At 35.1% G+C, this 14,253-nt stretch overlaps 2 protein-coding genes across 2 annotated transcripts; both read left to right on the forward strand.

Annotated features, from left to right (window-relative positions):
• The first annotated feature begins 2,688 nt into the window (after window positions 1-2,688).
• LOC141705546 (uncharacterized) lies at window positions 2,689-3,271 on the forward strand. The gene is made up of 3 exons (XM_074508455.1): window positions 2,689-2,806; window positions 2,908-3,010; window positions 3,181-3,271. Exons 1-3 carry the CDS (start codon window positions 2,689-2,691, stop codon window positions 3,269-3,271), a joined length of 312 nt encoding a protein of 103 aa, XP_074364556.1.
• Window positions 3,272-12,785: 9,514 nt separating this feature from the next.
• Window positions 12,786-13,220, forward strand: LOC141705547 (uncharacterized). Its single transcript, XM_074508456.1, has one exon. The coding sequence runs from the start codon at window positions 12,786-12,788 to the stop codon at window positions 13,218-13,220; it is 435 nt and encodes a 144-aa protein (XP_074364557.1).
• The last annotated feature ends 1,033 nt before the right edge of the window (window positions 13,221-14,253 follow it).

The following is a 14,253-nucleotide window of genomic DNA, read 5'->3' on the forward strand; positions in this document are numbered from 1 at the left end:
AAGAGTCAAGAGAAGAAGTGAACATGGCTCAGATGCAAGACGATGAACCAGCGTTGCTAATGGTTGAAAAAACTGACGAGGGCCAACAGGTAATGCTGATTAACGAGGAACAGATAGTGCCAAAATTGAACAAAGATACAAAGACATTGCAAGGGGAATCGAACTTTGGTATCTAGACAATGGTGCTAGTAATCACATGATGGGACAACTATCCAAGTTCAAATAGATAGACAAGAATGTGAATGGAAAAGTGAGGTTTGGCGATGGTTCTACAGTGGTAATCGAGGGGAAAGGTACCATTAGTTTCAAGTACAAAAATGGGGAGGAAAAACTTCTAAAAGATGTTTACTATATTCCTTCATTGTGTAACAACATCATCAGTTTGGGACAACTTGCGGAAAATGGGAACAAAGTTATAATGAATGGAGTGCACCTGTGGGTCTACGACAGCCAAGAGAGATTGATTATGAAGGTAAGAAAATCTTTTGTGTATATATGCCTGTTCGAAATGTATGTTGGCGAAAAGTGATGAAGTAGCTTGGCTTTGGCACGCTCATCTTGGGCATGTCAATTTCAATGCCATGAATCTTATGAGTGCAACTAACATGGTACAAGGCATGCCTGAAATAAAAGTGCAAACTAGTGTGTGCACTGGTTGTTTAATGTCAAAAAGAAGAGAACATCTTTTCCAGGTAGAGCAAATTTCAGTGCAAGCAAAGTGTTAGAACTCGTCCACGGTGATCTGTGTGGGCCGATTACTCCGGCAACAACTGGTGGCAATAAGTATATGTTCTTCCTCATAGACGATTACAACAGAGTTATGTGGGGATACTTACTGAAGAGCAAAGATGAGGCTTTTGAGGCCTTTAAGAAATTTCGAGCACAAGTCGAGAATGGAGATGAACGGAAGGTGAGAACACTTAGAACGGACAGGGGTGGCGAGTTCATGTCTAAACAGTTTATTGTATACAGTGAAGATGTGGGTATAACAAGACACTTTACTGCCCCATACTCGCCCCAACAAAATGGGGTAGTCGAAAGGCGAAATAGAATTGTTCTTGAAATGGCCCGAAGTTTTTTGAAGGAGAAACAACTTCCCTTGACGTTTTGGGGTGAAGCATTCGACACAATTTATGTGTTGAATCGTCTACCAACACGAGCTGTAATAGACATGACTCCATTTGAAGCATGGTCGGGAATTAAACCAGATACGGGCACATAAAGGTATTTGGTTGCTTGGCATATGAAAATTCCCTCAGTGCATACGACAAAGTTAGATGATCGTAGTAAGATGGTGATTAACCTTGGTAAGGAGCCTGAATCGAAAGCATATAGGTTATACGATCTCCAGAACAAGGAACAGTTCATGTCAGCCGCGATGTAGTCTTTGAGAACACAAGGCATGGCAGTGGGAGAGTAATGAAGGAACAGACGGAAGAAATCGAGATACGTTTGTGGTTTTTGGGGCAAATAGTGGAACTGAGGAAGATAACTCTAATGACGCAGATGGTGAAGAAACATTCAATGATATGACTGGGGGGTCGAGTTTTTCTGAAACTGAGTCTGTGCACAACCCTTCTGTAACAGAGACTGTGGTGACACCGAGTTCATCTACTGCAATCTCTGCAGCATCTACAAGCACTGCAAGCTCAAGTGGGCCAAGAAGGCATCGTCCATTGAGTGAAATTTACGACGACATACAAGAGATTGAGTTGGATGATAAAGAGGTCATGTTAGCAGGGCTGAAGGAACCTACAAACTATGCAATGGCTGCTACTGGACAAGACTGGAGAGAAGCCATGAGATTTGAGATTGAAGCTGTGGAAAAGAATAAAACCTGGCAGTTAACTGAGCTTCCACCCGGACACAAGGCCATCGGGTTAAAAAGGGTTTACAAAACGAAGAGGGACACAAATGGAAACATTCTCAAGTATAAAGCATGTATTGTGGCGAAAGGGTACGTACTAAACAAGGTAGAGATTTCGAAGAGAACTTTGCTCCTGTGACACGTCTTGAGACTTTGAGAATTTTGTTGGCATTAGCTGCGAGATACGGCTGGGAGGTCCTTCATTTGGATGTAAAGTCGGCATTCCTAAACGGAGAAATAGCTGAGGAGGTTTATGTTGTGCAGCCGGAAGGGTTCATTAAAAAGGGGCAGGAACACCTTGTTTACAAGTTAATTAAGGCACTATATGGATTACGACAAGCACCCCGTGCATGGTACTCGAAACTGAGCAAATATCTGGAGAAGCTGGGATTTTTGAGGTGCCCTTACAAGCATGTTATACACAAAGATAGGTAATGATGTTCTAGTAATTGTAGTCTACGTAGATGACTTACTGGTTACAGGGACAAAGCTTTCGAGTATTGACGAGTTCAAAAACCAGATGGGGGAGAAGTTTGAGATGAGCAACTTGGGTAAGCTGTCTACTATTTGGGTTTGGAGGTGAAACAAAGAGCGAGTGCAATCCAGCCGAAGCAAGCAGCTTACGCGAAGAAAATCTAGATAGAGCTGGTATGTGGAACTGTAATGCTGTTAGATTTCCGATGGACCCAAAGGAGAGCATTGGGAAAGATGAAGGGGAAAACGAGTTGATACTACTCAATTCAAGAGTATGATTGGGGGTCTCCGCTATCTAGTTCACACAAGGCCAGATATAGCCTACAGTTGGTATTATAAGTCGATATATGGAAACTCCTACTGTCATGCACGAGTTAGCAGCAAAGCGAGTTCTACGATATATCAGAGGGACCCTGAATTATGGCTTGGTTTACGTGAAGGGCAGTGGCAGTGAATTATTGACAGGTTTTTCTGACAGCGATCTCGCTGGTCACGTTGATGATCGATGAAGTACAGGGGGCATGGTGTTTTACCTAGATGAAGGACTGGTAACCTGGGCATCACAGAAGCAGAGAAGTGTGGCGTTATCGTTGTGAGGCCGAGTTTATGGCGGCCACTGCAGCAGCCTGCCAGCCATATGGCTGAGGAAAATGGTGAGTCAAGTGACTGGTAAGTATATAGAACCAGTAGTGCTCTACATTGACAACAAGAGTGCAATCGACCTAGCCAAAAACCCAGTCTTCCATGGATAGTAACACATCGACATTCGTTCCCATTTTATAAGGGAGTGTGTTGAGAATGGTGACATTGTGGTTAAACATGTGAGCACAGACTTGCAGCGGCAGATGTATTAACAAGGCACTACCTACAGCACGGTTCGAGAAGATGAGACAGCTGCTTGGTGTTCGTGATCTCCAGACAGTGGCTTAGTAGTTTAGATTAAGGGGAGAATGTTGATTTAATTAATCTAAACTAGTAGTTATTATTATTATTTAGGAGAAGTAATTTGTTTGAACTAGTCTGCACGTAGTTGAGAAAGTGGAGAGTCGTGGAAAATAAACGTTAGGATAGTAGAGAAGTTTTAGGAAGTTAACGCTATTTTCTAGCCATCAGTTAGCATGCATGTTTTCTATTTATGTTTGTATATATCTCATTTGCAGAAATAAGAACAGGTTCTACAACGTCTTTTGTTTTACTCATTTCATATATGCAAACACCTATATCTATATCTATTACTGGAGTAATTCTGCAAGACTTAGTTCTTTGTATAAGTTCTTAGAATTTTGGGTGCCTCTGTGAATAAATCGCGATTCTTTTAGTTTGCATATGCTATTTCACACATCATGTGTAGGATTTTGTTGAGTTATAATGTCCTATTATCTAATTTGTTTTTTTTTTATACAAATGTCAACTCATGTGTATACATATTTTGATACAGAGGGGTGATTTGTTATACATATGTATTGTTTATCTTTTCAGCTATATAAATTGAGTTTCTGGTTTTTGACTTATTACCTAAGTGTAGCCTTGTGATAAAATAAATATTCTTTGTTTAATTAAAGCTCTAGCCCTAGGAACACACCGTATGCATACTATTAAGTCCATGAAGCAGTGCTATATTGGGAACTAGTTATCAGTTAGAATATTATTGTACAGGTTGGCTTTGCATTTTGAAGTTCTTTGAATCATTGATTATGTATTTTTCTTGTGGAAACACTAACATAAATTTTAAGTTATCACCTTTCCACAATGTATACAAATTTAATTTGTTAATAAATCATAATTTCTATAAAGATTATGTACTCATCGAAAAATAATGACAGTAAGGTTAGTTTTCGGTACATAACCTCGTAATAGGAATTATTTGTCCCCATCTACCATCTAGCCGCACTATCTCACATGCATCTCCTCACAAAGATGAAATACATTCTAGAAAATGAACCCTGGATTTTTTCAACCGATGATTAATACACTAAGCATCTCCAAGAAAGTTGGCAGGCAGGAATTATGTGAACTCTTTCCTTGTTTAATATTTTTTAACTATTATAATGAGTTTGAATTTAGCATATAAATTATTCTCTGCAGCATTAAAGAAGCAATAACGTGCTATAAAAATTTAATTTGGGTGCACTAAATAAAGTTCTATATTTTAGAAGATTTAAAGGTATGCATTTTGTTTTCAAAAATTTAAATGCTCAAGTGATTTTATTTATTGTCTTTCATTTACGATTAAAATTATTGTACAACTTTTTTCTAGTCCAATTGTACATGTAAAATGATAGCCAAATGTCACATATCTTTTCTAGATATTACCTAACCCAACCTTAAATTTAGTGCAATATAGTACATTACAACCATAGACATCTATCATTTGTGTATGTTTTAGGTAGATTGTGTCTTGTAAACTAGCTTAATAAAATAAATCGTGTCTTTTCCATTATTGGAACGTCATAGTTTATATCTTTTTCTAAACACTTTTTTAATGACATGTAAAAGGAACATTTTAGTCCATTTTTAGCTTTATACGTCTGTTATGAGCAGCTCCAAAAATCTTTTTACATCTGTTGAAAAAAACAGAAGCAAAAGTTCAAATTTTATGTGGATGTCTTATGTATACGCGTATGTTCCTCACAGACGCAATAAACATATGCGTTGTTGCCCAACAGCATATACTCTTTAACTATACAACTCCTCCCTACGCGTCAGTTGAGAACAGACGCAAATAACCTATTTCAAGACGCGTATGACAGTTTTTGTACTAGTGCATGTTTTGTGATTCTTTTCTAGTTTTATCAAGTTCTACTATATATATTTGTGTGTATATATACATGCTGATATGATAAAGTAAATAATTTTTAGTATTGACTTGATAAAGTGTTTTGGCTCTTGCACATATACTTGCACTATCATTATTTTTATAGCTACATTACACAACCCTTGATCACCTTGATCAGCCTAAGTTCTGATAAATAATTTGCATTCTTTAAATTAGATATTGGTTTAGTTTGAATTTGCTTTCTGTTCTTTTTAAGGTTTATTATTTTGAGCAATTTTTTTTATTAGCCAAATATACAGGCTTTGCAATTACTCCAATTGTGCAAATGATGCAAGGTATTGGAATCAATAATGTGACATTGAACCATAATAATTTTCAAAGCAACAAAGATGAAAACGAAGATGAAGATGCTGGTCAGTACGTTTATTTTTCTATAGACTGAAAATCTAGTGTTATCTAGTAGCTAATCCTTTGGGATACAACAACTAATGTCTAGCAGCTTACTTTTTAAAATTAAAGTCAATTCATATTATGGATATGTTGGTCTCCTATAGAGGCTCTGTAATTATTTCGCTAATAATAGTCACATTTTCTTGTTATATTTGACCAAAATCAGTCATTTTTACTAATTTGACCAACTCAAATGTGGTCATATTTATAAATTTGACTATATACTAAACCAATCAAATTTATAAAAATGACTGATAATGTCAGTCAAATTTATAAATTCGACTGTCGACTGTCATATTTAACTAAATATGATCGATTTTGCTAAATTTTACCAACCTAAAAAAGACTGACATAATGTCGTCATATTTAATCAAATATGACCGCACATTCATATTTGGTTAAATTTGACTGAAATTTTTCGGTCATATTTAGCCGTTTTTCTTGTAGTGTTTGTATTCAAACTCAAACTCTTCCAAAAATATATAGACCAACATAATTATATAATCAATGACATTTTATGCATGTGAAATGTCATATTCTCGGTGTTGGTTATGAAATTTTAGAAAAAAGTTACCATTAGAAATTGACCACTAACTTTCTAACCACAATACCACCATACCACTTCATACACCACATGTGAAATGACATATTTGTTGAGTGTTTGTTATAATCAAAATTAATCTATTGATAGGTATCATCCAAGCAAACCACTAAGGGTCAATCCCATCTTGCCCTTATACTCTATGTCTATGTCATGTTATTGATTGATTATTACTTTAAATTTTTTTAATCTTAACATTTGTTATACAAATATTATTAGATATTATAAGTATTATTTAATCGATTCCGACAAATCATTTTTTAAATAAATTTTATCCCTGTACTATAATTGGAAAATTTAAAGAATATTTGTCCATTTTCATCGGTATCCTTGAAAATAACTATTAGATCAAATCTTAAAAGGAATATAGTCCCATGATGGTATAAATTAACCCATATACTAATAAAACTTAACTCATGTATTAATAATGACGATTATTTTCCTCCGATTAGAATTTCGGTATTAAATCCTCTAAAACAAATAATTTTTATGTATTTAATCATGAACTTAATATCTGTGTCGTATGAGAGTAAAATTTGGCATATTCATTTTTTTATGTGGTATTGTGTTTATTAGCTATTTCCATTATTATAACTTACATGATAACAATTTTTTTATATTTTTCTTTTTCATATTTATTAATTCAGTTACTTAAATATTATAATTCCAGTTACTATAAAATGAAGGATAGTTACAATAAAACAAATTTGAACACTTGCTAGAATTTTATAGTTCTCCACAATATCCAACAAATAATTTTTTTAGAAACTAATGGCTTATCTAAAGAACATTCCCACTTTCATCTAGCTAGGGATTTCACTGCAGAAATAATATTGTTGTTGTGTCCAACCATGCCCATCCTCGATACTTTCCGTGACTTCCAACTTAAATCAATTATTTCTGGTAATTTGATTTTCGGGATATCAGTGGATGAGAAACAAATCCTGCAAACCATGCATTCAAACTTTATCTGAGTAAATAATTATCTCTTAATCAATTAAAAGGAGCACATTATTGTGACCAAGACATATCCTTAAAGGGAGACAAGACTTGATTTACCAGTAGCCTTTGCATGCTTAGTTGAAACTGGATTTTCATTGGGCAAGAAAGGACAAGATCTCTTTGCTTTTCTGCTCCCTTGAGCTCTAACGAACTCTTGTCCTGTGAACGTGTAGACCGTTTAAGTTAACAATGTATTAGCCAACAATATTAGTATACGATCATTTACTTGGACTTCAGAATGGGTATTATTACCATTGCATGAAGAAGGCCTTTCCCCTGTTTGTTGCAGAGTTTGAGTTCCGATACCTTTTCCAGCAGGTGCCTTGTTCTCCACCCATAACAATTCTTTCATTGGACGGGTTTTTTTGTACTCTCTTTCGTCGTCACTGTCAATGACATCAGTGACAACATTCAAAGCTTTATCACCCTCTTCTACAACAACATCAGTTTCGAAACCTGGCATGATTAATTGTTGTTAGTTAAAAAGTATTGTTCATTATATTTTTATTATTTAAATTTACAATAATTTTTTTTGGATCAATACCTTATTGGTACATTTATAAATACGAATATAAATATTTGTTGTTGAAAGGATTCAAACCTGAATCTTATTGGATAGTGTATAAGTAATAATATAAATATTTGTTGTGGATGGGGTTCGAACCTCAAAGATTTAGTAGTGTATAATATAATATAAATTTTTGTTGGGTTCGAACATGAGAGCTTGAGTACTGTATATATTATTTTAATATTTGAATCTAACGGTACTAATCATTGATTAAAAAGATGTGACACCTTTTTGAGCAGGTGCCTTATTCTCTACCCGTAACAATTCTTTCAATGGCCGGATTTTTTTGTACTCTCTTTCATCGTCACTGTCAATGACATCAGTGAACACATTCAAAGCTTTATCGCCCTCTTTTACAACAGCATCAGTTCCGATACCTGGCATAATTAATTGTTATTAATTGTATTTTAATTACAATTAGGAGAAAATAGCTAGAAAGTGTTCCTTCAAATTCCAGCTGTCCAATTTATAATTTGATCAATTTCATTTTTTCCAATTTTAATCCAATATGTTGATTTACATAGTCCAGACCATTATATAATAGCTATAAAAAGAATGTACTAGTGTATGATGTTTAGAAATAGGGATATAAGTGCACCTGAAGTTTCAGAGGTTTCCAGTAGTTGAGGTTGATCAGATGTCATAATTTCTACCGCTACGCTCGCTAGCAATTGTAGTGAAACATTATATGGGATCTCTGCTTCACTTTCGCCAATACTGTGGACCATGTTTACGTCCTTTGCAGAGGTTTAGTATTGTTCTTTTGTGGGAACCTATACATAATTAGCTTTTGTTACAGATCAAATAACAATAATTAAAAAAACAACAATTTAAAGAACATACCGATGTAGTGTTTTCAAATGCAAAGTATAATGGGAGCAAAAAATAGAATATAGATATTACTTATATAATACATAAACATAATACTGTAACCCCACACCTCTTGGTTTAGCCTTTTTGTGGGTTTAAATCTTGTCAAAAATAAGGGGGGTGTGTGTCTATTTATGTTTAAGAGGGGTGTATTCAATCAAGATTTTGAAATATTTATGTGGATTTTTGAAATCAAGGGGCATTCAATTAAGATTTTAAAAAATCTTTTAAAATCTGATGATATTTAATAGTGATTAGAAATCTTTCAAAATCTGAGTGTATTCAATTTAGATTTTAAAAAATCTACCAAAATTTGACGACATTATTCAATTTGAATTTTTAAAAGTCCATCAAAATCGGATTGTATTCAAAAGTCTGTGGATTTTTTTATTTGAAAACTTGTGGAGTTTGATGGATTTACTAGTTCATTTTTAATCTTTTGAAATCTCTTTAAAATACATGAGATTTTGAAGGATTTCTCGAAATTTCACAAATCAGCTAGACTCTACAAGATTTTTTGAAGGATTATTATTGATCTTTAAAATGTGAAATGAATACACCCCTCCAAGTAACAAAAAAAAGTAATAATGATAAAAGTCTATCTACCTCCATCAACCCTGAGCTTAATTGAAAAATCTTGAGCAGTAGTGCTTGAAGTGACAAAACAGAAACGAATTGAACTCAGATGAACTTTTAATCAAACAAAGTTTTAAGATACGAATAATGATGTGTAACTTTACCGAACTAATATTCTTGTCTAAACTCGAGTTCGGTATATTCGAAACGAACACAAATCGTTCACGAATATATAGAGATGAACCGAAAACAACTGTTTATGAACATTATATATTATTTTAAAAAGTAATTTTTACCTATATTTTTATTTAAAATTTTTGTAAAAATAATATTTATTTTAAGTAATTATAAATTTAATTAAATATAAATTATGAATAATATATTTATATACAACTATTTTTGTCGAATCAAACTCGAGTTTAACGAATGAGTCGAACTCGAGCTGAACATAAACCGACCTCAAGTCGAACAACTTGAAAACTTGATTATGTTCATTAAAATTATCGAACAAATTATGTTGTTCGAACTCGTTTTCGATAAGAGAAATTGAATGAAATTATCGAACTCATACAAGGACGAACTCGAACGAGTTTGACGAAAATCATGTTTTTAATCCCTTAAGAAAATATAAGTAATGGAAAAGGAATACTGTATCGAGAAATGTTGACAATTTACATTCATATTGCATGAGTCTATAGACAATGACTTTGCACAGTCTTCTAGTTCGTTCGATCTTTTATCAGCAGCATCAACACTATAAGGGGAAATCTCTCGGACACAAGATTTACATCGCCACCACCTATGACGAGAAATATCTACTGATCCTCGTTGTTGCTCCCATGTACTTTTATTTATACCATTGACGGGGATGCAAGCAATCGGGTTTTCATTTATCACATCAGCCACGTACTCCAAGACCATATACATAAAGTAATTTATTTATGTATCACAATAATTAAATATTAAGTAAACTACTCTTAAAAATCTCAAGATATTTGAAAAGGCTTGAATTTGTTAAAGTGTTATATTCAACTGTTTCTGCACCCGTAGAGTGCAAAAATCGAGCATAGAACAAATTTTAAAGAAATGAATACAAAAGTTTTTTATCAACTCCCTCAAAACCCACAAACAATTAAAATCAACGAAAAATCTTTTAAAAACCATGGATTATTATTTATCCTTTAAAATGTGAAATGAATACACCCCTCCAAGTAACAAAAAAAAGTAAACATGATAGAAGTCTATCTACCTCCATCAACCCTAAGCTTAATTGAAAAATCTTGAGCAGTAGTGCTTCAAGTGACAAAACAGAAATGAATTGAACTCAGATGAACTTTTAATCAAACAAAGTTTTAAGATACCGAATAATGATGTGTAACTTTACCGAACTAATATTCATGTCTAAACTCGAGTTTGGTATATTTAAAATGAACACAAATCATTTATCACATCAGCCACGTACTCCAAGACTACATACATAAGTAATTTATTTATGTATCACAATAATTAAATATTAAGTAAACTACTCTTAAAAAATCTCAAGAAATTTGAAAAGGTTTGAATTTGTTAAAGTGTTATATTCAACTGTTTCTGCACCCGTAGAGTGCACAAATCGAGCACAGAACAAATTTTAAAGAAGAGGATGGGAGGGCTCGACCACCTTGGATATCATAATTTAAAATCAAGATATCTCTAAATCTTGGGGTATTACGACAACTCCTTGATTGATTCAAATATTATTCAACAAAAAAATGTTATAAAACAAAACATTCAAGGTGCCTCATAGTATGCATTATATATATATGTCCAGGAAAGCTAAGTCCACATTTATATCCACATAGATATATTCTAGAAAGTGAAATGCATCTAAGCAAGGGGAAAGAGGGTTACCTCATCGAAAAAGGCTTACAATTTAAATTCTCCTCTTTTCGTAGAACATCTGAATTCATTGAGTTTGTGGATGATAAATCTATTACGTCAGCAAGTTCATTCACAAGCTTTGGCGCACCTTCTATGGAAGTATAAGCACGGTTCTTCTTCATCCTAAACTAAATCCATAGCACCTCTTGAGATAGAATAAAATTTTATTGGAATCGCGAATGGTATGTGATATGGATAAAAATACATCCTAAAGACACATTAATATCGCATTAATTGCACTTGGGCTTCTTGTCCGAAAAGTCCAACACAGGCCTATCTGGTCCAAGCTTCGTAGCAGGCATGTCTGGTTTAAGCTTCGTAACAGTCCTACAACGGCCCAAGCAACCAAGGCCCACCAGCGGAGGTCATCCAAGTCCACGAACACGAGCTGTTCACGGACTAGGCCCAATACGGCTGGAAGAGCAAGACATGTGTTCTAAACGGACTCAAAGTCCTACATAGAAGGTTCTGGATCCCCTTCCCCAAGAGGACTCCTATTTACCATCTAAGTTGGAGACTTGTCCACCAAGTCTCCCAACAGAAGTCTAACCCTAGACTCACCACTATATAAAGGGCTCTACCCCTCAATGTAGAACTACGTTTTTGGCTTGATTCTCTACAACACAGAGATACGTAGGCATCTTGCTAGGACCGATAGTCCCGAACGCAAGAGCAGCCATTAAAGCTCGAAGCTCACCAAGCCTAGCATTAAATACTAAAGTACTCAGGTTTTTATTCCACAACATTTGGCACGTCTGTGAGAAGACTACAACAACCAAGGTGAATACACGGGAAGAAACAATGGTGGAACAGACACTCCTGTTCCATAACGAACAGTCGCATCAGTGGTGGAAGTACCACCTCACTCAACTTATGCCTCCTCACAAGGAGGAACCCTGGTAGGGGCAACTGAGGCTCAACCACAAGGGTCGACTCCCCCGGCTCCTCAAGGAATGAATCCCCAATTGCAATAGGTACATGCACCTGTGAGCTCTCAGCCCGTTGGGTATGAGTACTCGATGATCGTGACCACTAACCACCCTTACGGGATGCCTCTATACCCTGAAGTTGAAGGGAGTGGACACTCTGATAGGGGTGAAGCACAAGGGCGGATACCCTAATACATACGTGGTTGGGCTCCTATTCCGGAGGATCAAGAATTCTCAGGACCTTATACTAAAAAAGAATCTGAATTATCTGATGATGATGTTGCTCTAAGAAGGAGACGTGTTGGTAAAGAACCAATGGGTGATACTAAACACCGCTCCAGGAGCACTCAAGGGATGATCCCCCAAGACGTTGATCAGGGCTCATGAAGCTGAGATCCAAAGATTGAAGTGTGACCTAGAGGCACAACTGACTCCAAGACCCCCACTTGCTCCAAGACGAAGAGGTCCTCCCCCAATCATAATCTGGATGGTCCAATACCAAGAAGGGCAGTTGCCCCAAGGGCTGATCCAAGTGATCTTATACACCTGGGAGATCCCAATGATCCAAACCCACCATTCACTGATGAGATAATGAACACTCACATTTCTAGGAAGTTGAAGATGCCCATCATCAAAGCATATGATGGTACTGGCAACCCTGCTAACCATGTTAGGACGTTCTCTAATGCCCTGCTGCTACAGCCCATGAATGACGCTATTAAGTGTCAGGCCTTCCCTCAAACCCTGTCGGTATGGCTCAAAGTTGGTATAGTCGTCTGCCTCCGAACTCTATTGGGTCCTTTAACGACTTGAGCCAAGCTTTTATCAAGCAATTTATAAGTGGCAGAGTGTACGAGAAGAGTTCATCCTCTCTCATGGGCATAATCCAAGGAGTAAAGGAGTCCTTGAGAGAGTATCTGAATCGGTTTATGAAGGAGGCTTTGAAGCTCCCTGATCTTGATGATAAGGTAGCTATGATAGCCCTACAGCAAGAGACTAGTGATGAGTTCTTTAAGATGTCCCTGGCTAAATTCCCTCCCGAGAGTATGTTGCAGCTCCAGGATAGAGCCGGAAAGTATATCAAGATGGAGGAGAGTATGAAGAAGACAGCTGTGAATAACGAACCTACTGGAGACAAGAAGAGGAAGACGGATCAGGAGTATGACGCTAAGGACAAGTACCCATGAATTAGCAAAAGCTCTGACTCCTCATCTTCTAAGAAGAATCAGCAACAAGGTTTGCAGGGTATGCGAGGTACTCTAATAACATAAACAACATATTAATAAATATGAAATTATTTATTAAATTTTAAAAAAACACTGGGGTACTCTAATAACATAAACAACATATTAAGAATTATTTTAGTCACCGGTCAAATTTATTTTAAATGGTATAAATAAATGTTTAGTACGAGAACATAATATATACATTAAAAACTAATTAACACATAGTAATACGCGTGTAAAAATTATATCAAAAATATATTATATTGTTCAAATATTTGTGGGAGATACATGATTTAAGATTTGTATTCAGAGGTTAGGCCGTTAATTGAAAGGATTACTAGTTTTGTGATTTTCCAAGTTTAATTTTAATGATCCAACTATACGGAAGTTAACTTTGTTAGTTTTGAAGGGTTCATGAAAAAATTTTAACGTTCCAACTATACGGATTTTAGTTTTAATGACGGTAATTATATATCAAGTAAGTCAAAAACGGTTTAGATGGAGGCACTACTAGAATTCTGATAAAAGATATCGGTAGTTGGACATCCATTGTTTAGAAGACAAATGTTAAAAGCATATATCAATATAGTATAATTTAAAGTGATGTTAAAGCTCACATCACACCCTCAGTCGATCGACTCTTGCTTTCAACACATTATAAATATATAGATACGAATTTATAATAGTAAGTAATAAATAAAGTACATATAAGATTAAGTCGAATGCATAATAATAGTCCATCTATAATATTGGACCAAAATAAAAAATATATACTTCAATGTATATACTATGTCTTATAAATGCATAAATGGATAGTTGGTACTATATTTAACACTAAAGACAGCTATAGTTATCCTCACCACATTATTATATAATTATAAATGATATATATATATAGGTTATGCCCAAATATGGATATAGGCTATAAACAGACCCATTATAATAATTAATAATATTGGGCTTAATAAACACGCTCAAGAATATAGAAGAGCTC

The sequence above is a fragment of the Apium graveolens genome, unplaced genomic scaffold (assembly GCF_009905375.1).
Source record: "Apium graveolens cultivar Ventura unplaced genomic scaffold, ASM990537v1 ctg9026, whole genome shotgun sequence".
NCBI classification, from domain to species: domain Eukaryota; kingdom Viridiplantae; phylum Streptophyta; class Magnoliopsida; order Apiales; family Apiaceae; genus Apium; species Apium graveolens.

What these genes read in the sequence shown, in the direction of transcription:
- LOC141705546 (XM_074508455.1), top strand. Translation starts at nt 2,689, where the DNA reads ATGGAAACTCCTACTGTCATGCACGAGTTAGCAGCAAAGCGAGTTCTA. An exon ending in TGGCAGTGAATTATTGACAG is followed by an intron (nt 2,807 to 2,907) that starts GTTTTTCTGACA and finishes TGGGCATCACAG; the next exon opens with AAGCAGAGAAGTGTGGCGTT. An exon ending in AATGGTGAGTCAAGTGACTG is followed by an intron (nt 3,011 to 3,180) that starts GTAAGTATATAG and finishes ACAGACTTGCAG; the next exon opens with CGGCAGATGTATTAACAAGG.
- LOC141705547 (XM_074508456.1), top strand. Translation starts at nt 12,786, where the DNA reads ATGGCTCAAAGTTGGTATAGTCGTCTGCCTCCGAACTCTATTGGGTCC.